At 44.4% G+C, this 25,714-nt stretch overlaps 1 protein-coding gene across 2 annotated transcripts; it reads right to left on the bottom strand.

Annotated features, from left to right (window-relative positions):
* Positions 1-238: 238 nt before the first annotated feature.
* Positions 239-13,570, bottom strand: PARP16 (poly(ADP-ribose) polymerase family member 16). 2 transcript variants are annotated; one of them, XM_055003076.1, is made up of 7 exons: positions 13,524-13,570; positions 12,779-12,985; positions 8,645-8,782; positions 6,612-6,818; positions 5,016-5,187; positions 4,605-4,746; positions 239-3,562 (listed from the first exon to the last, which is right to left on the bottom strand). In XM_055003076.1, exons 2-7 carry the CDS (start codon positions 12,971-12,973, stop codon positions 3,421-3,423), a joined length of 996 nt encoding a protein of 331 aa, XP_054859051.1. In that variant the 5' UTR covers positions 12,974-12,985; positions 13,524-13,570; the 3' UTR covers positions 239-3,420. The 2 variants fall into 2 exon arrangements, with proteins under 2 accessions (XP_054859051.1, XP_054859050.1); XM_055003075.1 differs by having other exon boundaries at positions 13,395-13,547.
* Positions 13,571-25,714: the final 12,144 nt, after the last annotated feature.

Here is a 25,714-nt window from a genome sequence, read left to right as displayed (position 1 = left end):
GACATTTTAGCATCCAAAGTGCTTTACCGTTTATGTATTGCAATGGCCTTCACCAAAAAAGCCTGTGAGGTAGGGCTAGCATCATACTAACTTAACAAAAATGCAGGATTGAAGTTGACAGTGATTTGCCTGGTGAAGGCCTAGGGCAGAGGTGGGCCTTGAACCCATGTCTTTCAGCACGCGTTTCAAGGCACTTGTTCCCGGCACGTACATAGATCCAGAGTCAGTTTTCAGGCTCCGCAAGCAGCTGGTATTTTTATTATGCCCCCTCTCATTTTTTATACAAAAATATTTTTACAAATAAACTGGAAAATAGAATTATGCTTCATATATTGTACTTAAGAAAAGGTGTGATGCCTGTTACCCCAGCCAGGCAATAGGCTTGTACTTCTTCAGCTCAGGTGGGCTCGCTAAGCTAACCTTCTCTTTCACTTTGAGGTCACTTTCTCTTCCTGCATTGGAGCCTGGGCTACGTGGCCACAGATATGATTCTTTGCAAGAGAACCAAAGGAGCGCGTGGGGCCTGCGATGCTCACATAATACAGATCCGCTTCAAGAACGCGGAAGGTGAGGGTGTCTGTACCGAACGCAGAAATCAGTGCAAAAGAGCATTTAAAACATTTCTGCCCTGCAGTCCCTCAACCAGAGCAGGCTACGATATTGCCAGCAAGGCTCCTAATCCTGTTCTGTTTCAGAGCCAAGGCTCAACATGATAAGGGCGGGAGACAGCAAGAATTTGGGTACAAACAGGTGCCTTTTGGGGGGAAAAAACCTGTACAGCACAGCACAGCCATGCAAACCCAAGCTTGAGGGTGTAAACACCCTCTACACACAAATTATTTTAACCTACACCGCTACCACTCCTTGCTGCATTTTTTTAACTTCAAACCCCATGTGGAGAAATGCTTTCATTTGTTGGTTCGGACTGTATCAAAACCGTCACCCCTAAATGAAAAAGTCTCTCTTAGCTGAGTGCCTCTCTACATGAGACATTGTACATGAGAATGCTCAAGTGTAAGGAGACGCAATGCTAACTAGGAAGTGTAGTTTAAAAAGACAGAGCCAAAGGCTCTGTCAATTTCATCTCTCTACAAAGCCAGCAAAGATCCTCCAAGTTTGTTAATTTCCTCTTCCCCTCTGTCAATTTCATCTCCCCTTCCCAGAGGCGAAGAGGAAACGAACAAACCCTCTGAGGAGGCATCTTTGCTAGCTCTGTAGAGAGGTGAAATTGAACTATGCTTCCCAGTGAACATTGCGTCTCTCTTATTCTCGTGTACGCGACGAATGACACAGGTTGGACACTTGTCAGCTTCCCTCAAGTTTTGATGGGAAATGTAGGCAGCTTGGCGGAATGTTGGACAAGTGACAGTTGAAAAATCCATTGGACAGCAGGCAGAGAGCCAAGTTGCAAGACCAGGACGCCTACATTTCCCATCAAAACTTGAGGGAAGCTGACAAGTGTCCAATCTGTGCCTTTTGTCTCTTGTAGCCTGGCCCTCAGAACAAGTAGGAGGGAGGGAGGGAAAGCCAGGTGCTTTCTACGCTGCACCCAGTCTTGGGTTTTAGTAAGGCAGATCTAGCCCAAAGGCTTTCTTGTTAGAAGCTTACCCTTCCAGGTATGTAGGGGGGGGGGGACAGAGACCTGGAGGACTAAAATGCCAGAAAGCTTTCTTCCTGGAACCTCTAGGAAAAGCCTCTCTGACTGCACCTTTGACTTGCCCAGGGGTGGGCAAAGGGCGAGATGAGATCTCCGGACACAGGGGGAGGAGGGTCTCCTTGGCTGATGTGAGCTGAAAGCTGCTGAGAGTTGGCCCCCTGCACCTGGTGGCCACTGACCATGTGGAAGCTGCAGGGCTGAACCAGGGGAGGTATAAGGACTTCTCAATAAGCTGGAACGTTCTAAGATAGACAGCCTGCCTAAACAGGAGGTCTAAGACAGGCATGCACAAAGGGAGACACAGCGTTATTACCCATTTCTTTCTGCTTGCTTGCTTTGGTGCTGTGCTTAAAAGTTTGAGTGTGAACATTTTTTCCTTCTTGTCTTTAATAAACACTTTTTTAATTCTTAAATGCTGGTGGCTGTTCTCTGTACCACATAGACTCCCACTGCCCAGCCAAACTATCTAAAACAAGAAGGTAGGCAACTGGCTGATTCCCCCTGCGGTGCACACAAGTGTGGTAAATCGTCCCTGCAGTAAGCAGGTGCCAGGTAGCAGGAGACAGGGCACCAGGCAGGACTCAGAGTGTTAAGCCTGCGCAAGGGAGCCCTGGCCCTTGCCATAGGCAATTCCACCCAAGGCCAAGTGGTGGCAAAAGTTTTGAGGAGTTAAAGCCCCTCTGAGGGTAGCACATGCCAGGCAGAGACGTGGACTGCCACTGGTGAACCCGACACCCAGAGAGCAAAAGTGGGGTAGTGCTCACGGGTCACCGGATCTATTCCACCACACCTCGCATTTCCCCCCAATGGGGATCCAAAGCAGCTTACATTGTTCTCTATTTTATCCTCACAACAACCCTGCACCTGAACCATCTTATGAAAAAAAATTCCTTTTTTCGTCTCTAATTTGTGAGTTAGCTACAATTGGGAGGACCAAATGCCACCTCTGGGAGGCACCCGGTCTCTGTTAGAGGCACTGCGGTCTATTTTGCATGGGTTGATATTGTCGGGGGTTGGTTACTCACCTTTTGAGGAAGAGGATTCAACTCAAGACCCTTCTAGCTCAAAAGGAGAACAGCAGTTTGGCTTTAGGGGACAAGTGAGATGGGGGGTGGGTGGCATAATAACTGGGGAGGACGATGGGAGCCAGGTCTGCACATCTTGCTCTGAACTGTGTGAACATTTCCCATGAACATTTGACACACGATAGCCAGAACCCTTTAGAAAAGCCGAGGATGCTTACACACACAGCCACACCCTCCTCTGAAACCTGCTTGAGTTCAAAATTGCTTCAGCAAGTAGTTGTCTAAAGCCTAGAGCTGTAAAAAAGGGCACGAGCTCTTACGTCAAGCTCTGAGGGAGACACCCAGCACAGAACATCTGGCCTTGCTGACTGCTTCAGAGGTACTATGAATCTGTGGAAGAAGAGGCTCCCCAAACACTGCCGTTTCCACGTGGACCTTGGTTGGCCATTTTTCTTCAGCGTCTCTTTCCCTTCCGGCCATCTGCATTGTTCCACCTTTCCCAGGGCCGGAGACAGAGGACTCCATCTCACTGTTTCTTTTTCGTGGAAAGAAGACAAAACTGAAGCCAAAATCCTACGTCACGGTCTGCTGGGAAGCTTAAGGCAGCGGAACCCGCCCAGCTCACCTCTCCGTCCCTCCCCGAGACCCTCTCCAGAGCTCTGGTTGAACAAAAACGTTACAGCTCTCACATTAAGGCACGTGGTAAAAAGTCGACATCGCGGCTGAGGCCGGAAAAGTTCATTGTTCTATGTCAAAAATCTTGTTCCAATAGTAGGCAAAAGTTGGAGAGTTGCAGGCCCCAATGGCAAGCAATAGGAGCAAGTAGAAAGTCATCATTAGAGCAAAACAGTGTTTGGAAAACCAAGACTGACTGGCAGGCCTGCATGGAGGAAAAAAATGCCATTGTTACTGAGTCCACACATGCAAGGTAGACACCTTTGCCAGCCCACCACACCCTGGGCAGTTTTTTACAGATGGCAACGATCTGAAAAGGATTTAACTCACACCGCTAATCAGTTTGATCAGATTTTCAAAAACGCAGTGTCGTTAACAAACTATAAGATTCCATTTTCTCCGCAGTTAATTTTTTTAGATTTATGGCAAACTACTGAAATCCCTATGCTCAAACGTGAATGATTAACAACTCTATTAAATGCTGCAAGAATTTAATAACATTAAACTGGAATAAACCGACACAACCTTCAATCAGTCAATGGTATCTGAATATATGGGACTATTTTATCATCGAAAAGATAACAAACAATTTACATAAATCCAATACATCTCCTAAAAGCTCTTACTTTTACGAAAAATGCTACCCTTTTACGAATTTATCATGGAAAAAGAATTACAGGCCCCTATCCAACTCTATCGATCTGTACTCAGCTCATAACCAATTCACAATAAAGATCCATAATGCCAAACTATACTATCTTTTCTATTATTGTTTTTAAAAAAATGCTAAGGAATGCTTACATATACTTAAATTTGTAACTAGCACTTTTTTTGTAACACAACTTCGAGTTTATCATTGATGTTTTTCTAATCTCCTTGTATCCTTATTGAATATTATTGAATATTCAATATTTATATTAAATATTCAATAAATATGTTTAATTTTTTTTAAAAATGCAGTTTCATCAACTGTTGTTACTGCCAATTAATTGCAATTTAAATCTTGGCAGGGTCTGTATGTAAACTTCCCAAAGTTCCTGAGGCTTAAAAGCTGGGTGAAAAATACAATGAGGAGCTCATAAGAATACACTCAGGGTTTAAAGGTTTTTAAAAATCTGTGAGCACTTTGTCCTCCCTGTTTGATAACATAACCTAGCTGGAGGTGATCAGGGGGAAAACAGGAACACACATGGAACATTTTGACCCTCTTCACCTTTGGGGGTGGCCACTGTAAAGAAGAGGCTTACCTCCTGTGCTGTTTCTGTGAATACACTAGCAAGTATTTCACCCGTATGAGCTGATTGTTCGTAACTACAAAGTACTTCTGGGGGACGTCGCCCCCTTCGCTGTTCCTCACTCTGGCTCTCTTCTTGTCTATTTCTTTAGAATCTGTACAGGAAAAAGAGACCCATTTAGAGATTAGCAGTGCAATCCTAAACAGAGTTACTCCAGTCTAAGCTCATTGATTTCAATGGGCTCAGACTGGAGTAACTCTGTTTAGGATTGTACTGTAAATGGAGCAAAGTTGGGGGACATGACAACCGTGGACCTTCTTCCAAGGAAGACATGGAAAGCCACTGTCAGCCACATCAGTCCACCCTGCTGGGCTAGAAGGTCTGACTTGGTATAAGACAGCTTCAGAGTTCTTCAAGACACACCTTTCTTCTGCACCTGGCATTTTACATCGGGGTGATCAATGATCTCGCACACAGCCACGCAACTCAGAACGGAGCCCATTGCGCTGTGCTGCCAGCCGAGTCCATGGGGACTATAGAGGAGAGCAAGGCTCAGGTCACTGGTCAGGTAGGTTCCTTCCCCAAACAAGGAGGTCTGGAAAAGCATAAAAGGGTGTTGTACTTGGACCTGAACTGCAGTCACCCTTCCTGCCCAGAAGGTATTGAAGTTCTGTCCTGTCTATAGATGTCAGAATTTTTTAAATGTCTACATCAAGCAACAGAAAAGAGCAAGAGTCCAGGAGCACCTATAAAACTAAAAAAAAATTGTGGTAGGGTATGAGCTTCCGCGAGTCACAGCTCACTTCTCCAGATACCAAAATGTGAAGAAGTGAGCTGAGACTCACAAAAGCTCATACACTACCACCACTTTTGTTAAGTCTTACAGGTGCTACTGGACTCCTGCTCTTTTCTACTGCTACAGACAAACACAGCTACCCATCTTGATGCATCAAACAGGAGAGACAAGCGTGCGAGTGGTTTCTACAGCAGTGGGTACAGCCACACCCTCTCTCTAATACAGGATGTATCTGTAAGTCTTAGTTTTTAAAAAAAATACTAAAGAATTTCTACTTAATATTGGGAAGCGGCTGTGACTCAGGGAGGTAACGCCTCTGTTTTACATGCAGAAGGCCCCAGGTTCGATCCTCAGCATCTCCAGTTAAAAAGACCAGGCAGTAAGCAATGTGGAAGACCTCTGCCTGATACCGTGGAGAGCTGCCGCTAGTCTGAGTTGACAATGCTGACCTTGATGGTCCAAGGGTCTGATCCACAGATGGCAGCTTCATCTGTACTTTACGTTTCCTAAATACAAGCTGGAAGCCCGTGACAAAAAACACAGGTGAGGGGGATACTGTTTGGAAACCCTTTCCCCAAATCTCTCCCTCCAGGGTTTGGTGACCTATGAGAGGTATGAGCCAGCCTTTTCCCCACCTGAACTGACTCACAACTGTTCTTGCCATTTCTGGTTTCTATTCAGTTGCTATTGGGCCACTTGTGGTGGCTCCCCACATTTTTTCTACAGGTTAATTTATAAAATCGTATTATTCTGCACTCTTCGGGGTATGTAAAGATGCCAACTTTCTCTGTGGATGATGCCCACTGGGTTCCTCCACACTGCAGGGCCAGCCACTTTATTGTTCGATATTGCGACACCAAACCATACAACTTCGTGCGCTAAGCTGACATAATAAATTTTACATTCTAAAAACAGTTAAAAGCAAATTTAGAAAAGAAAACAGTGGTTGTTAATGTAACTAACCATGTTTAAAAATCTAAGAGAGAGCAAGTAGAAGAGCAAGATTCAAGTCCAGTAGCCCCTTAAAGACCAACAAGATTTCCAGGGGATACGCTCCCTTTTATATCTGATGAGAATAATTTGGACGCTCAAAAGTTTATAATCTTCTTGGTCTTTAAAGAGCTACTGGACTCAGATCTTGCTTCACAACAGAATAGACGTAAACGTGCCCTTAAAAACAGCAGCTAGCTGGAATAGGGCACAGACAAATCCGAGACCCTCACCTTGTTTAAGTGGCACTGCAAACCGTTGTGCACGATGGAATGAAAGTTTTCCAGCCGGCTCCCATGAAATGCATAGATGAGGTCTCTGCCTCTCCGGGTCTCCTCAAACTTGGCCTCCAGCTGACTGGAGTAGGTGATTTCAAACAGGAAATCCGGCACGGGGACCGCCACACTGGGCTCTCCGGTCAACTCTTCTATCTTCTTATACTTGAAAGCAAGCAAGGTTTATTTCGGTTATTGGTTAAACAGCTTAGGGGAAAAAAACAGCTCCTTGGTTTTCAAAACTCAAAATGAAAGCAATGTGGGGGATCCTACCCCTATTCTATGACTCCACTCAGCAAAGCTTTATTTATTTAAATTTTTATACCTCATCTTTTCCTTTTAGCTGAAGCTTCAGGACTTCCTTCAGTCTAAGGAGACTTCTTCCAATTTTAATGGTTCTTTCACTGAAGGAAGGATCCTTACGCTGGAGAAATATTACTTGGAAGAGGGTTGGATTCCCCCCACCCCACCCTGAAGCATAACATTCCCAAACTGTTCCCAGACTGTTGCCATGCTAGAAAAAAAATTAAATGAGACTCCAGTGAGCCCAAAGTACTCATTCACAAATGCTACCCAGGCACAGAGATAGCAAGAGCAGAAGATGGATAAAGCTTTTTTAAAAAATACCCTCACTGTTCAAAAAAGTTTTGCGTTGAGAAGGAAGCATGCCTCCAGCTAGTGTAGATAAACATTACATTTTTAAATCAGATTTTAGAAAATTTCAACCAATTTTAAGTTATGTCAAGCAAGCCTTTATTGGCATATATAAATATAAATATAAAATTTTTAAGTACAGAGACTCCATACAAAATGAGATTAAAATACAGATAAGAATTTTGTTATGTGCGTGTAAAGTGCCGTCAAGTCACAACTGATTTATGGCGACCCCTGCTGGGGCTTTCAAGGCAAGTGAGTAGCAGAGTTGGTTTGCCATTGCCTGCCTCTGCAGAGTCTTCCTTGGTGGTCTCCCATCCAAGGACTGACCCTGCTTAGCTTTGCAGAACTGACGAGACTGGGCTATACCATGCCGCCTTCTCTCCCACTTTTAAGTTACATCAGGAAAAAATCTCTTTCAAAAATAAATGAATTGAAAATAAAATCTGTATTTAATTCAAACGTACAAGCTGCAATCTTAAGGACACTTTCCTGGGAGTAAGCCCCATTGAAAAACATGGGCCTTACTTCTGAGTAGACCTGCTTAGGATTGCTTCCATTATCTCAAAATTAAATGTATGGTCCTCTTGGGAACTTATAAAAGGATGTTTCTTTCTGGAAAAGGAAAACAATGCCGGCAGGGTGCCGCTTTCATCAATACAGCACGTCACCCCAGGGAGTCATCCACTAGCTGCCCCTTTACACCTATTTCATGCCTTAGAACCACCTGATTTCTGCCACTGGCTCCATACTCTTAAGTTGCAAACAACATGGCCTTGATAAGTAGTAGGTAGAGAGTGTCCTAAAGTCATAGCTAACTTACGGCGACCCCTAATGGGGTTTTCAGGGCAAGAGACTAACAGAGGCGGTTTGCCATTGCCTGCCTTTGCAACCCTGGTCTTCGGTGGAGGTCTCCCATTCAGTTGACTAACCAAGGCTAACTCTGCTTAACTTCTGAGATCTGATGAGACCAGGCTCACCTGGGCTATCCAGGTTAGGGAGCCTTAATAAGAAATCTTAGAAAATGACAAAACAGAACCTGGTGCCCCAACCTTGCTCTTATACCCCAAAGAGTTCTTCCACTCTTTCCATGGAGAGAGAGTCTTCCTTGTTTACTTAACTGCAAGCTGCTTTTATAAATAATAAAAAAGAATGGCATATGCCAGCTGTCTTTCTCCAAAAGATTAATTGCACACACACCCAAGCAGTAAATGATGTTATTTAAATATGCTTTGAAGTGACTCTTGTCTGCCAACTGGAGTCCCAGATGCAGCCGATTCCCTGGAATCGCCTTGAGCAGAAGATCTGACAAACCGCTCCATACGGTTCCCTCTTACCTCATTTTTGTCAGCACTGTGTATGGTCAAGGCCTTGGAAGACAGAATCCAGCCTAGCAGCTCCCAGGCCCTTTGGGCTGCTTTCTGGGGAGACGCAAGGAGCTCATTCAGGCCCACCAATGCATTTGTGTCTGCAAGCTGAGAGACAGAAAAAAACACTTTTAGGGGATATTTCTGGCTTCTCTTGATCATCTCTCGTGGTTCAACAGAGACCCCTAGTGGGCAAGGAAAAGCAGCTTTTGAAGGAAGCTCGACTAAGTTCAATGGGGCTTACTTGCAGCTAAGCATAAGCAAGACCAGAGCTTTTTTTCTGGGAAAAGAGGTGATGGAACTCAGTGGTGGAACTCAAGACCGCACAATGACGTCACTTTGGGTCAGCTGGAACAAGGGGGGAGTTTTTAAAAGTTTAAATCACCCTCGCCCTCAGTGGGAGTTTTTTCCAGCGGGAACGCGGTGGAACGGCGTTCCGGCACCTCTTGAAAATGGTCACATGGCCAGTGGCCCCGCCCCCTGATCTCCAGACAGAGGGGAGTTTAGATTGCCCTCCGCGCCACTGGCGTGGGCCAGTGGCACAGAGGGCAAGCTAAACTCCCCTCTGTCTGGAGATCAGGGGGCGGCGCCACCAGCCATGTGACCATTTCCACCAAGGGTGATTTAAACTTTAAAATGACAACACTTACATCATTGGACCAAAGTTCCAGAGGGATAGCTTGTTCCAGCTGACCCAAAGTGATGTCATTGTACAGTCTTGAGTTCCACCACTGAGTTCCACCACCTCTTTTCCCAGAAAAAAAGCCCTGCCTAAAACTACTTGCTGGCATCAGTAGCATTCTTTGACGTGGCTTCCAGGCTCGCAGACTGCTAGCAAAGCTCCGCTTTGTTTCTGTTAGTAATTATTACCAACACTTAAAATAACCCAGGAATCTCCAACACCCACCCAGGAAGAGTTATTTTAACAATTCTCTACCTAAAACTGATCGTCTGCCAGATGATTACTTCTTAAATATATTCTTTCCGAATTAAAAATATGGGAGCATAAATAAGAATTACCAGGAAAAAAGCTCATAAAATAGATTGCAAAAATAAACAAATAAAAAAGAAACAACCTTTCCTTTAAAAACAACCACAAAAAGAAAACAGAGAAGAATTAAAACCATCAAAATTATAAAGAGCTGGTAAAAATGGCACTCGTATACACGCTACCACTGGCCTTTGGAGTTCACTTAATGAGACAAATGTAACTTGGGACTTTTGATAAACTTAACTAAAGGTCAAGCTAGAGAAGATGGGTTGTTTTTAAAGGAAAACAAAATTCTGTTCCTTTCAGGTATCCGCTAAGGGGCAAACAGCAGTTCCAGTGTGAGCGACACTGGGGAAGTTTTCTTTCTTTCTTTCCTTCATTTACACCTCACCTTTCTCCCAAATGGGGACCCAAGGTGGCTTATATAATTCTCTCCTCTATTTTATCCTCACAACAACACCATGTTAGGCTGAGAGTGTGTAACTGGCCCAAGGTCACCAAACAGGTTTCAATGGCGAAGTGTGTGTGTGTGGGGGGGGGATTCTAACCACATTTACAGGAGAATAAATACCATTTTGCAAAATGGGACTTTCTTTTGAGTATGCTTGCTTAGGACCGCGCTGCCTATCTTCACTCCCTCCTTAGCAGCAATTAAATAGATCATGGGTCATAAATCTCTGTGTATCTCACACAGTGTCATTTTCACATACACTTCCTCACTCTTGTACTAGTGGGATTATTTGCATTTCTCAGCACCTGAAGTGATTGCAAATGACCTCAAGAAGTTTTCAAGGCTACACAATGTACAGAATTAAGCAAACAGAACACTGGATCTAATGAGCCATGTATAATATCTAATTTTGCCAAGACACTAAAGGAACATGTACAGCTGAGTAAACTAGCCTGTACGCTGCTTGGTAAAAAGTTAGATAAATTTGATCACTGTTATTCTGACTAGAATGGACAGCTGAACTTAAGAACGCCTGTATGATTTGTTTATAGAACTGAAGCTGAATTTGTAAATCTTTGTATCCAATTTTCCGTTTACTGAATGAAATTTGTATTTAATAATAATAATTTTACTGAGATAACGCAAGGGATCCTTTTCCTGAAATCTTAGGCCTGAGGTGCAGAACCGCCACCTAGCAAGAAAGCCATCTCTCTGTTCTGCAATGTCAACAACTGACAGTCGCCTGCTGACGAATTCTGGCCCACTTCCAAGGTGTGGTAAGAGATCATTCTGACTCAGGGACGTTGACATCCTGCCCTGTCAGGGACAGTTCTCTGGGCAAACTGCGCGTAGAAAAGAAATCGGAAGGAGCTCTCAGACCTGTATTCATTTTATAAATTATACTGGGCGCTGTTTCCCCTCATTGTTCAGGAACATTTTTTTAAAAAAATAAAGGATCAGAGTTATTGTCTATGAAATTTTTAAGTAGTTTTACGGTGTTGTTCACTGTATACACCATCCTGTTGCGGATTCCTTGATTTTGTAATCCAGTTTTGTAGCACTATTGTACATATTATATACTAGTTTACATGGTTTAGAGTACATGGTTTAGCACTAATTTTGTAACCCCTTTATCGCACTGCTGAATGTACGTATGCTGCTTTGATCATACTGTTTTCAACTGTGCAATACACCTTGGGAGTCAGTGAGAAAAGGGGGACTGTGAACAAAGGAAGAACATAAATAAATAAGACCCGAAGAAGTGGGTTCTAGAAATTCCTCAAGAAATGACCTGCAGCCTCACACCAGGAGCCTCTCCACTTCATAGTATCTCCACGGCTGAAGCCAGAGGGAGAGAAGGCAGGAGGCTCCATTGGGCCTGGAGTCAGTCCCAGCTGAGAGCCCCCTCCTTCCAGGATCAACCTTCATGTTCAGTTCAGCACCAGAAGAAGCTTTCAGACATCATTGCTCAGGTCGTTCAACAGAGACCAGGAAGCAACCCTGCTCCCTTACAAACTGGACCCAAACCTCATTACAAACCACCTCCCCAAACAACCATCTATGGTGGTTTTAAAATTGCTGCAAGCCATTTTAGGCACTTGTTTTTAGGCAGAACTAAGGTAAAATTACAATTAAAACTCTCTGAGGCGGTAAATGAAGAAATTCAAAAATGAATAGAATTCTGAACCCGGGACATGTTAACGGTTGGAGTGTCAGACCAAGATCTGGGAGACCCAGGCCTGAATGCCCACTCTGCCGTGGGAGCATACCACATGACCTTGGGCCAATCACACACACACTCAGCTACCTCACAGATAAAATGGAGGCGAGGAGCAGACTGTAAGCTGTTTAGGGTCCGCACAGGGGAGAAAGGTAAGGTATAAATGTTGCAAATAAAGAAATGAATATCTATCGATCACTGCTCATATGGCTAATGCCTTAAGCAGAAATTAAAATGGGAAGAATCTTACTTGATTATCATGTCTCTGATGTTTAATTATTGCCCTGATATATTTTGCCACAGAAAGAGTAACGGAAGCATTTGTATCCGATAGCAACCATGTCACCTGGGCTCTCACATTAGGTAGTTCCCTATTTTTAAGTAGAGGGATGATTAAGCTGGCTCTCAACTCATTAAGTCTGGGACATGCTATAATCCTATGTTCAGTGGTTTCAGTTTTATCATATGGGCATCTGCATGTTCTATTAGCATATGGTACTTTCTTGTATCTACCTTCCAAAACTGCTGAAGGAAGAGCATTCCTTCTTGCCAGTGTGAAAGCTATTCTGAGCTTTGGTACTGTCAAGATGATAAAAATACTTTGGTAGTTGCATCGGGAGGGCAATACCAAACTAAAGAGTCGAACATACCCTCCGTGTCCTAACAGACGTACTAGTAATGTCCAACTTCCTAACACACATTTTTATTTGCCTAATTATATCTTTGGTCTCTGTAGTCTTTGACCATATTGTTTGTTATTCCTAGGCATTTCATTTTCTTTCCCAGTAGTTGATCCCATTGACTATTATATTTATCTGCCTGGATGAGTCCAAGTAGAGTGAATAAATAAAATAAATTCTGCACCACAAAAGTCAAATTCTAGTCTGCACACACACACACACACACACACACACACACACACACACACCTGTACCAACTCACCAAAGCCTCAAAGTCCTTGGCCTCCTCAGTGGCATAGAAGCTTGGGAAGGGCCGGAGAGCAGAATCCCGCTTGTAGCTCTGCAAAGCCGAGACGAAGAAGCTGCACTTGAGGTCAGCAGCCAAGAGATCTGCATGCAGGGCCTCCCTGGTCCTTTGGGTGCAGGCGGCATCCTCACCCGCACTCAGGTCCGGCATCCCCAATAGGGCCTGTCAAAGAAAAATGGGATGGGGTCAGAGAAGGGAGCCCAACGCTAAGAGGCTGCCTGGACTTAGCCACCCGCCCTCCAGAACAACCACATATCCCTTTCTGGGGTGATTTTCCAGCCCCAAATATGGGGAAAGCACCTTCCCCACAAGATTTAAAACCACCCCAAGTGGTGCGGCCCCAAAGAATCTCCCCATGCAGGCAGCCATCCAACAGGTCCAGCCGCCCCCCTCCCCGAAACTTTTCCTTTCTGACCAAGCATGGAAAAGCCTCCCATCCCGATCCACGGAGACTTAAAACCACGCCAACCACACCCGAGCCTTGCAAGCGCCGGTATGACAGTCTGTAGCCCAACAGGTCGAGTTGACGCGCTTCCCTTCTTGGGCCAGGTTTCCCCTGTTGGACTTCTACCTGTTCCGCAGCGGATAAAGGAGCCCAGACTGTGAAGGTGGGGGGAACAGTCGTGCAGCTCAGCCTTTGTTAAAATATCCGCGACCCTGGGCCTCCCTGAGGTCTTGAAGCTTGATTTTGTCCCTCTACCTCCAGCACCGGCGACGCGACAAAAAGGTCCAAGGCTGACTGGGAAGGCTCCTCCTCCCGCCGACCCACCAAGACTCTTGTGAGCATGCTCAACAGTTGCGACCGAAGCCACGGGTCTGCCCTCATTTGCTTATTACATGCGCCGTAGTTACAGGTGAAGCCGCCAGCATGCCCTTCGTATCCCTCTCTAGTCTTTGAGCATGCGCAGTAGCAGCGACTGAAGCCCGCCTATTGATCTTACCGAGCCCTTAGTTTTGCTTTAGAGCATGCTCAGTAGCAGCCGATGAAGCCCCGCTTTTGCCATTCTCTTTACCTTGCCCTGTTAAAAACGTAAGCAAGGGGGGAGTCAGTTTCGGGACGCGCAATAAGCGTAAATTCCGCAGCTTTTAGTCCACGCAGGCGAAACTTAGCAGAAGTTTGCTACTACTTCACACAATGCAGAGATAACTTTTGGAACAAGTCGCAGCTGCGGTCGACGCCGATCCTAGTAATGAGTGTTATTTCAAGAAGGATCTGTCAGATTTGCAGAAGAGGATAGACGTTTATCAGTATATCTAGCGACGGTGATCGCTTAATGGAACCTCCATGGCAAAATGCAGCATACCCCTGAATACCAGATACTGAGGACAGCGTCGCGAATGAGTTAAGGGCCATGGACTTCACCACTGTGTTGCCTTACCTACGCATTCAGCTGAATGGAGAGGAAATCCATCAACCTCATGAAGAAACTGGCACAAATGCAAACAGACATCATCTTTCTTTCTAAATGCAAACATTTACTAGCAAAGGAATGTTTTGGTTGCCTCCCCGCTAATTGCATCCTGTCCCCTTCTGATATATGTCTCCTTCTCTCCCCTATCTCCCCTCCTCTTCTGTATTTGACCAGTTTAGATCATGCATCTGACGAAGAGAACTTGATTCTCGAAAGCTTATGCTACAATAAAATTGGTTAGTCTTAAAGGTGCTACTGGATTCTTTTTGATTTTGCTACTACAGACTAACACGGCTAACTCCTCTGGTACTATCTGTTGTTTTAAACATGTTCTCCAATAAGCTACCTGTGCTTCATGTTGTCTAATGTCAATCCTAGTATCGCTTATGTTCTGTTTCAGCATCTCTTCAACTCAGTATTGGATTCCTGCTAATGTTATGTCTTCGTAAACTTGTGTTTATTTACCCTAGGGCACTGTTAGGGCAATGTCCTTGAAACTGACTGTACTAATCTCACACTGTGTAATCCGCCTTGAGTCTCAATGAGAGAGACAGACTATAAATGTCAATAATGATGATGATGATGATAATTCTGCCTGTAGGGTTCCCATAAGCTTAATAAAATAGAAAGTTGTATCAGTTCAACAAGGTCATTAAATGATAACGTGTGAGCTTTATTTATAATTAATTGTGTTGCATGAAATTTTAATAATAATAATAATAATAATAATAATAATATAATAATAATAATAATAATAATAGGAGCCCCATGGCACAAAGTGGTAAGCTGCAGTACTGCAGTCCAAGCTCTGCTCATCATGACCCGAGTTCGATCCTGGCGGAAGCCAGGTTCAAGTAGCCGGCTCAAGGTTGACTCAGCCTTTCCATCCTTCTGAGATCAGTAAAACGAGTACCCAGCTTCCTGGGGGTAAAGTGTAGATGACTGGGGAAGGCAACGGCAAACCACTCCATAATAAAAGTCTGCCAAGAAAACGTCATGATGCGACGTCCCCCCATGGGTCAGTGGTGACTCGGTGCTTTACCTTTAATAATACCTTTAGTTCTCTGGAAGAAACTTGTATCAGCTCTGTAAGGCCAATCAATGATAACATGATCTTTATTTATTATTGACTGTTGTGTGAAATTTGAATAATGATGATGATGATGATAATTCTGCCTGTTGGGTTCACAGAGGTTGCCAAAGAGTAGCCTATAAACAGAAGTCCATTGTATTTACTAATTAACCTGGCAGGCTTCAATTTGAAATAGAGTGCTAACTTAGATGAAGCCTTGGTCTGACAAAGACCGTTTTTGCTTTGTTTTGTTTAAATCAACAATAGCGAAACACCCATCTATCACCTTGTGGCATGTGAAATGAGCGCTTTTCATCACAGGCAGACAGGAGACGATGACAGTTATTGATGACGGAGCAGATCTGCGGCAGTATGAAGACTGAAGGAGACGGGTGTCTTGTCAAACTCTTCAAACAAGGAACTACATTACGTGCACGCACACTCTCCATTGCCAAGTCACACAAAAGACAGATTGGCCAAAGCCTCTGAAGCCACCGTTCAGATAAATGGTTTTGCACCTCCTCTCTCAAAGCCCACATAAGCTGCTCAGGGGGATGAATGGGGTGCATGGGATTCATTAGGGTCAAGGGGCCAGTCTGCAGCAGCTAATAGTTGCTCTCCAAAACCTCGAGTAGAGGTGGAGCTTGATTTCTAGCCTTGTTTAACTGGAAATGCCAGAAGCTGTACTTGGGACTTCTGCAATTGAATCCCATGCTCTATCACTGTGGCCCACCCCCATAAGAAGTGCCCTGCTGGGAAAGACCAGCGATCCATTTAGTCCAGCATCTTGTTCCACACACAGTGGACAACCAGTTGACCTCCAAGACCAACAAAGAGGGCATAGGTGCGGAGGCCTTCCCCTGATGTTGCCTCTTAGCACTGGGATTCAGAGGTTGACTGAATGAGGAGGTTCTCTTCAGTCACTTAAAGTCTAGGAGCCATTGATGGACCATGAATCTGTGTAACCCCTTTTTACAACCATCTATGCTCGTGTTCACCAGGAGTGAATTCCACAGTCTAATTATTCAGTGAGTAAAGGAGTGTTTTGTTTTGTCCCCCCTGAATCTACTGCACTCTTAGCAGCCATGGGTAATGACTCCTGAGTAGTAGTTTTCCAACTCTTGGTTGGAAAGTTCTTGTAGATCTTCGGGTGGAGACTGAGGAGGCCAGGGTTTAGTTAGAGGAGGGACCTCAGCGGTGTATAATGCCTCCAAAGCAGCCATTTTCTCCAGGGGAGCTGACCTCTGTTGCCTGGAGATCAGTTGTAATTCCAGGAGATTGCCAGGTATCACCTGGAGGTTGGCAACACTAGGGACCTAAGAACTGCCCCCTTGGCTGTTTCTCTACTGAGTTATCCAGATCCTCAATAGACCTGAATGTATACTAATTGCAGCATTTAGGATCCTTGGCAAAGAATTTCATGTAACACAGAGATGATTGCTGGAGCAGAAACCGAACCCAAGCCAGAGCACAGACTCCCCCCTCCTTTCCCCCAAATGCAAAACCAAGGCCATGAAGGGCTTTGTATGTGATAAATAATACCTTAAATTGAGTCTAGTAATTGATGAAAATATCCATGACTCCATAGAAAAGGACTTAAAGGTCCTTTTCAACAGAAACCTTTCAAAAACAAAATCCAATGGGAAGCTGCTGAATTGGAATTCATATGTAAATTTGACTCAGTCGGGCTGGGATTGAATAGAGACTATGAATGGTTATCTCATTATCAGAAGTAACTGACTTCCTTAACAGAAGCAAACTGATCTCCATATCAGAAGCTACTGTTTGCATCTACTCCTCCCTCCCCTCTCCACCTATATATCTGACCAGTTTCTTCTTGCCCTCCATGCATCTGACGAAGAGAACTGTGATTCTCGAAAGCTTATGCCACAATAAAGTTGGTTAGTCTTAAAGGTGCTACTGGACTCTTTTTGATTTTCCATAGAAAAGATCCATCAAATGGGGACGCCTTTGAGTCCCTTGAACATGAATTCTGTCGGCAGAGGGCAGCAGAGTATTTGGGAAGGGAGACTGCCAAGACTCTTGCTGCAGGCAAGGCACCGAATGGCCCATGAAAAGAGAAAAAAGTTATAAACAGCCACATTGGTCCTTGCAGAATCCAAAAACAAGAATAAAATCTATCTAATACCTTTTGTTAGCGCCAATCAAATTGACCCAAAATATTGTGCAAGCTTTCAAGAACACCAGAATTCTTCTTCAGGTAGGATGTTACACAATTTTAAAAGACAGAGTGAGTGGGGGAGCAGATTTTTTGGGTCGTGATGCAGCCAGTGCCCAGCAGCATGCATGGCCTGGGCGTCCCACAGAAGCAGGCAAGTCTCCTGTGTCCCAGCTAGTCTGTTTCTTCTGCCATCCCCTGGGCAAATTCTGTCAATTAATGGAACATATTATAACACACATTCTCAGCCTAGCCTACCTTGCAGGGATGTTGTGAGGATAAAATGGAGACGATAATAATGTCAGCCACTTTAGGTCCTCATTGGGGAGAAAGGTGAGGTATCAGTGGAGTAAAAAAAAAAGGTAAATATAAACTCATAGAATTATAGAGCTGGAAGGGACCCCCCAGGGTCATCTAGTCCAACCATCTGCACAGTGCAGTAAATTCGCAGCTCCCCTCCCACAAGTTTGATCTTGTGCAAGCTAGCAGTTAAGTTGACCCAGGTCCAGTACATTTCTCTCAAAAGATGAAGGGGGGCAGGCTTTTCAGAGGGAATGGAACATTTTTAAAAATGTTTTTTGTAATATGAAGTTACAGAAGAATCTCAGAGGTCAGAACAGGGATCTACGCAAAGAGAGAAGCTGAATGATATGTCCCCCATATTGTTCATGGGACACAATCCAGAGAAAGTGAGGTGTTCCTAGCTTTGATATAAATCCCATCGAAATCAATTGGACTCAGGGCTGTTTCACACATGCTTGCCTATCACATGATGAAACGGAAGCTGTGACCCGACTCCATGGGAAAGCGCTGGCCCGGAGATGCACCAAACGGAGAGTCCCTTGAATATACCCTTTTGTCTTCGTTGTTTTGAGGCTGAAATGAGCCACCCAATTTGCTATTAGACATTCTTTTGAAGGGAAGGGGCATTGCAAAGAGGGAGTGCCTGACCCAAATCCACCTGTTAAGTCCTATTAAGAGAGCCCCTGTAGTGGTCAGAGAGCCAGACTAGGATCCAGGAGATCCAAGTTCAAATTCCCACTCTGCTGTGGAAACTTGCTGGGTGAGCCAGTCGCACACTCTCATCCTCACCTACCTCACAGGGCTGTTGTTGGGATGATGAAATGGAGGAGAGGATAACAATGTACGCTGCTTTGGGCCCCCGTCGGGAAGGAAGAGTATGAATGAATGAATGAATGAATGAATGAATGAATGAATGAATGAATGAATGAATGAATGAATGAATGAATGAAAACGAAGTCCATGAGACAGGCAAGATTTGAATTGGGGAGTCTGTGATTCCTACCCACTCTGCAGTTCTCTGCCATAATATGTTGTATGTTTGGTCGAAAATTAAGGGGGCCCATCCTTGCTATTAAAATACCTCCATCATCCATCCATCCATCCATCCATCCATTCACTCACTCTTACAACTAGCAATGGAATTCTTACTTCAAATCTTATTTCAAATGAACGGTTGAACGCTGCCGATGAAACCACCAGCAGTGAACATTTTTCCTGAACTGCTTTGCTTTGGGGTGGCAAATTTTCACTCCACGAAGGTCATTGTAGGAAATATTCCCTCAATCATCTCCACGTGTGTGTTCTTCTTGGCATAACTATTTCCAGATTGGGGTTGTCACAGCAATGGAATGCAAGCTGCAATCTCGCTATAATTGGAAGGAATCTTCCCAGGGCCTTGTAATTATTTGGATAGCTGCTGATGCCATCAGGCTTGGGCATGTGTGTGACTTTCTCAATCACTCCTATTAACCTTCTCCTTTTAAAACTTTGATAGAGACTTCACTCAAAAGTTGAAGAATCAACACTGATCATTTGGGCTCCGTTTTAGGGAGGAAATTAAGACAAACTGCATATTCATAAAGGAAGGGGAAAGCCTTAAATGCGGTCCAATTGTCTATAAATCATTGCCCATATTTTGTCTTTTGAGGATACGATAAATTCTGAGCGGAGCGAACAAGTTTGTAAATGCACGCCTCCCTTTCTCACACCCCACATCCAAAAATTGAAACTCTTGATGGCAGCTATTTTATTATTTTCAAAATCCATTGTGAAGCTAAGCATTGTATTAAATAGTCTAAAAAATTAAGGAAAGTATTACGAAAGATATAAAGTCAAAATGTTACTAATCAAGATAATCAGAAAGCTTCTGATCTGGTAGTTATTCTGATATCTCACTAGCTACATTTTCTGGGACAGCAGGAAACAAGCCAGGAGATGCAGCAAGGGAAGAGGGAATCAGTGGGTAAGTGACTGCTAGGGATGTCATCCATTCAGAACAGTTAGCCTGTCTTCCCACCAAACAGTTGTCCGAATTGGCAGTTCCGTATTCAGCATTTCCCCATAAAGCTTGCTGAGTGATCTTGGGCCATTCGCTCTTTCATCCTAACCTACATCACAGGGTTGCTGTTGTAAGGACAAAAGGGAGGAGGGGAGAATATATTGGGAATTAGCAACTGTTTTAAGTTCAGTCATGAAAGAGTTGAACTGTTTGTGTCACTTAGTAAACCTATTTTCATGTAACCACTTAGGCTTCGAGTGAAGATTCCCGCCATAGAAAGGGGAGTCTCTATTCTTAACGAAGTAGAATTAGGATTCTCTGTTGGACAACCAGTTTATTAGGGGAGGGGAGGCAATTAAGTGGAAAGATATACTGAAGTTTTATTGCTGTTCGTTCAGTCTCTAGTCTAGCTTTTCCCATCTAGGATGTAACAGGCTAAGTTCTAGTTCAGTCTCTGTCTAGATCAGAAGCTAGAAAAGATGTAGCCTAGCTAGCCATTTCTTATTTTCTTCCAACGTAACCTTTATATCCTTTTATGTAGTAAACTACTTTTATAGAGCTGAACTGGAGTGTGTGTGTGCTCATCATATCCAATGCGCATTTCTGCTACTCTGCTAATTTAAGTCTTAAGAATATATCCCTACAGAACGATGTTGTAATCTGCTTTGGGTTCCCATTTGGGGTATAAATATCTCAATAAATACAATACGGATAAATATTTCCCCTCTTTTATTTAACACATTTGACTTTGATCTTAAAGGAGAGGGGCCAGCCTGATCCACCAAGATGAACACAGTCTACTGTTGCTGTGTCCAGAGGCTTGATAGACTTCAGGTTTTTTTTTGCAATCTACAGAAATAATACAAAGTTTACTACGCTTTCTGCAAGCCCCCGCCCTCCTGGTTTGGCCCCAAGGGATCTGGCGACTGGCTCGGATTGCCAGCCACCCCCCACTTATTAGCAGATGTTGGTGGCAGGGGGTCCCCCCGTGTAATGCCATCGCAGGTGGGTGGCACCAGAACATGTTCTCGCCCATTTCCCTGGACTGCCCGCTGACAGTCAGCAATCTCTGGGCAGCCTGCTCCTCCGGCCGGTCACCAACGATCGGTGGGCAGAGGCAGGGATCCCCGAGAGATCGTCCACCACCGGTGGACACCTGGGAACCCTACATTCAGACCAGCCAACCTCACAACGTTGTTGCTGGGAGGATAAAAAGGAGAGCAGGAGAGCATGTTATAAGCTGCTTTTGTTCCCCATTGGGGAGAAAATTGGATTAAGTGGAATAAACAGACAACGCTCTGGGCTTTTGCGTGCTTTTGGTTTGTTCGTTTTTATGACTTTATGCTTTTCTGACTTTAAGACAGAGCTATTCCGCCAGGCATATGGCTGATTCCGGGCAGTGCCCCCCCCCCGTGAAGGGGGGGGTTAAACCATCGCCCCTATGCGAACACAGAGGCATGTATGAACCACTACGCAGCATGAATTGTAATATTTAATGTTTTAAAATGTTTTTAATGGTGTTTGTATTTGTTATCCGCCCTGAGCCTGCAAAAGCGGGGAGGGCGGAATATAAATAAAATAAATTAAATTAAATTAAATTTATTTCATTATATTTTGTGAGCTGCCTCAAACGGGTCTCTGCAGAGGCCGTATAAACATTCTAAATAAACAAATGGACATTGATGGCTAGTGACGACTGGGCTGTTACACCCTTGACATTCTTGAGAGGGATTGGAGATGGGGCTGCAGGGCCTGGTTGGAGGTCTCTTGCTGGCAGCCCTCTTTTCCTGTCTCTGCTTAGAGCGGCAACAGGAGAAAGGTTTTAAAAAGCCCAGCAGTGTCACTGTTGTCCAGAGTTTTTTTTTTCTGGGAAAAGGGGTGGCGGGACTCTCGAGAGGGAAATGAGGAAGAAACACACTAGATTCTTTGAAATAATATTATTTTCATGCACTATTGCCGAGTATTTTCAAGAGGTGCCAGAACTCTGTTCCACCGTGTTCCAGCTGAAAAAAAGCCCTGCTGTTGTCACTGTATAAGTTCCAGGAAAACTTGGATGAGATGGTCTAGAAAGTCTAGAAATCTCCGGAAACTCAAGCTCTGGGAATCTGAGATTCCTCAAGCTACCCTACATCACTTCCACGTTTCCCCCAGAAGAGATGTAGTGATGTTGGCAACATTGCATGCCCCCATATCCCCACTCCAACCCTCCTGCCAATTGCATGGCCTGACAACTCTAACTGGAGAAGCAGCTGCAGGAAGCCACGCGGCTGGCAAAAATAAAGCAAACTATTTTGTAGTGATCTGACAAGAAACAACCTTTCAAGGGGGCAAAGGCAGATCCAGCACGCTATCAGGGAACTAAGCCTGGTATAAAGACCAGAGCTGTCTGTCTGGCCCAAGCACCAAACCCAGGAAATCAACGAAGATGAAGTTGCAAAATAGTAAAGAGTCCAGTAGCACCTTTAAGACTAACCAACTTTATTATAGCATAACCTTTTGAGAACTACAGCTCTCTTCATCAGATGCATGAAGAGAGCTGTAGTTCTTGAAAGCTTATGCTACAATAAAGTTGGTTAGTCTTGAAGGTGCTACCGGACTCTTTACTATTTTGCAACTACAGACTAACACAGTTAACTCCTCTAGAAGCTGAAGTTGGTTCCCAGTTCTTTATTTGCATTTTTATTTTGGGGTGCAGAGCTTTCCAATTCCCCCCTATATTTGTGTTTTGTTCCGCAAATAAGGAACTAGGAACTGTGAATAAGGATCTGGGAACTGGGAACCCACGTCAGCTTCGTGGGAAGTCAACAGTGTAACAGTGCTCTGTTTTTATGGTATAGGGTTTTATTCTGAGCTAGGGTTTTAATGCTGAATTTTAAGTTATATCTTTTAATGTTTTTTTTTTTACTATTTTTGTTTATTTTGTCAGTCCCTCAGGCAGGTCCCTGGAGAGGCGGCATAAAAAGCGTCTCAATGAATAACTAAATAAACACACTGGGCTTCTTCTGGAGTAACTCTGCATAAGATTATGGCGTTTGTAAAGCCTTGGTGGGCCGCAGCTTGTGGCTGGTGGCTTCTAAGTAATGCGGTTCTGCTCATAGAACATGCTGGACTTGGGGGCAGGCCCATGGAAAGGTCTATGAGAAAGCAGAGTTGATCTGGAAAACAACTCGATCCGCATGACTTCCTTAAGACAGATGGCGCCCAGCTCTTAGGAGTGGGAAGTGATTTACCTTTTGGGGATGGGGGGACAATTGCCAAATATAGAGGGATGGGGAAAGCAGCTGCTTTGCATTAGAGTAAGGCCAGGTCAGATGAGGTTAGCGCTGCGAAAATGGAACAGGAAACAGGGTGGGGTGTTTGTGAACAAAAAGAATCGAGCGCTTGATTTAAAATTTGGTGTGCTGGGGAAGGCAGAAACCATCCCCATGGCTTATTTCAAGATTCATTTATTCTGTCATTGTCCGTTTCAGTCTGGGAAATTCCTGGAGATTTGGGAGACGGAGCCTGGAGAGGGCAGATTTGGGAAGGGGAGGGACCCCGGCAGGGGATGATACCATGGAGTCCACTCTTCAAAGCAGCCTTTTTCTCCGGGCAAATTGATCTCTGTTGACTGAAGATCAGCTGTAATTCCAGGAGATCTCCAGCCACTCTCTGGAGGCCAGCAATCCTATTAATTGCCCCCCCTTTTTTGCACAGACCCTCCAAATATTTTGCAATAAACCATAAAAGCCAAAACAAATGAGTAGACTAAAAACAAACAATTTGGCTCAAATCAGAAGTTGCAGTCAGCATTAGGATGCAACGAATGTCTTTTAAGCAAGTGCCAAACCACATGGGTTTTGATGCACCCGCATGAAACTTCACCTTCAAGTCACAGTGCTGAGAACATCAAAAGCATCCTTCTACTCATTGAGAACATTGATCTAACTAGGTCAGTACTGTCTCCTCTGACTGGCAGGGTCTCTAGTAGAGATCTTTCAGACTACTTATTACCCCAATCTTTTTAACTACAGATGCCAGGGATTAAAGATGGGCACGAACTGGAAATAAACCGAACCATGTGGTTCGTGGTTCATCAAATGTCATGAACCATGAACTTTCACAAACCTGCCCCTAGTTCACGAACTGGTTCATTTGGTTCGTGAAAACGTTACGTCCGGGGCAGAAAATCGTCACTTCCGGGTCAGCAGAAGGTCACTTTCAGGCCAGCAGAAGTTCACTTCTGGGTCAGCAGAAGAGCTGCAGGAAGTCAATCCTCTGTTGTCTAGGAAACTGATTGATTGGCACCAGGCTGTCTGCAGTGACAAACCAAAAAACGAACCAAATGAACCAGCCTAAAAGTTCGTGGCGGTTCGTCAGAAATGGGATCTGACGAACCATGATTCGCGAACCACGAACCAGCCTGGTTCATGCTTAATTTTGGTTCGTATTTCAGTTTGTGCCCATCTCTACCAGGGACTGAACCTGGGACTTTCTGAACCTGGGACTTTCTGAATGCCAAGCAGCTGCTCTATCACAAGCTGTGCCCCCCCCCTCCCAAATGCCAAGGCTCAGGCTAGGAAAAGATGGATGGGCAAAGCTGCCTTATATTGAACAAGAGAATCTAGCTCTGACTGGATGTCGCTATTCAGGATCTCAGGCATAGCCACAACCCAAAGCGAAAGTTTAACCCTTTCTTCATCCATATTAGTTTCCCTCATCAAAACTGCCTCCACCTCTCCCTGGGATTACTTTTAGACACTATAGTGGTAAAAGCAAGAACAATATAGTTTAATTTTTTTAAAAAAAATGGATTAAAGCAGTCTGGGGGCCATTATTTATGATGTCGAAGGTAAATTAGGCTTGTGGTTAAATTAAAACTGGAGGACTGTGGTTGAGAATCTTGTAAATGATGCTGTTGCCAAACCTGTCATGACTAGGGGCTGCCAATTTCTGGTAGGGGGGCCGGAGTTCTCCCAGAATTACAACTGATCTCCAGACTACAGTCCCCCCAGAAGAAACAGCAGCTTTGGAAGGTGGGCTTTATGGCATTACATCCCTGCAAAGCTCGCCTTCCCTAATTCTGCCTTCTCCAGCCAGGGCCCCCAAATTGCCAGGAATATGCCAAGCTGAATTTAGAAACTCTAGTCTTGACTATACGCTTAACTGTGCATGGGGAAGGATCCTGGGGAACCTACTTGGGGGGTGGGGGATGTTATACAGACCAAGCATCACCTCTGAAAAACATCATCTCCTTGAGAACAACAGCCTAGCTCTTCTTCTTTCTCCCCCTAAAAGCTTCTCTTTTAGTTAATATGAAAAACAAAAGCAAATTTTAATCGCTGCTCACACACACTCACTCCTTTTCAAATGAAAACCAATACAGCAAAGGTGCTCTGGAATTTTATCCCAGGGTTGAGTGGGGACATGAAATAACAGCAGGGCTGGAAGCTGAATAAGTGAACTGACTCCATATGGCTACTGAAGTGGTGCCCATATGTGACATCTGGGTCTGGATGCAGAGTCTAACAAACCAGGAAAAAAGTATTCTTTAGCAGAATGTGTAATTAACATAAGAACATCAGACGTGCCTCGCTGGATCAAACTGGTGGTCTATCTAGTTCAGCATCCGGTTTCACAGAGCAACCAACCAATTGTCTTGGAGGATCAAGCAAACAGGACATCATCATCATCATCATCATCATCATCAAATTCAATTTATATACTGCCCTTCAGGATGACTTAACACCCACTCAGAGAGGTTTACAAAGTATGCCATTATTATCCCTACAACAAAACACCCTGTGAGATGGGTGGGGCTGAGAGAGCTAGAAGCTGTGACTGACCCAAGGTGACCCAGCTGGCTTCAAGTGGAGGAGTGGGGAATCAAACCCGGTTCTCCAGATTAGAGTCCTGCGCTTTTAACCACTACACCAAACTGGCTCTC

This window comes from Eublepharis macularius, chromosome 18 (assembly GCF_028583425.1).
Source record: "Eublepharis macularius isolate TG4126 chromosome 18, MPM_Emac_v1.0, whole genome shotgun sequence".
In the NCBI taxonomy this organism is placed as follows: Eukaryota; Metazoa; Chordata; class Lepidosauria; order Squamata; family Eublepharidae; genus Eublepharis; species Eublepharis macularius.
This window is presented reverse-complemented; position numbering and strand designations above follow the sequence as displayed.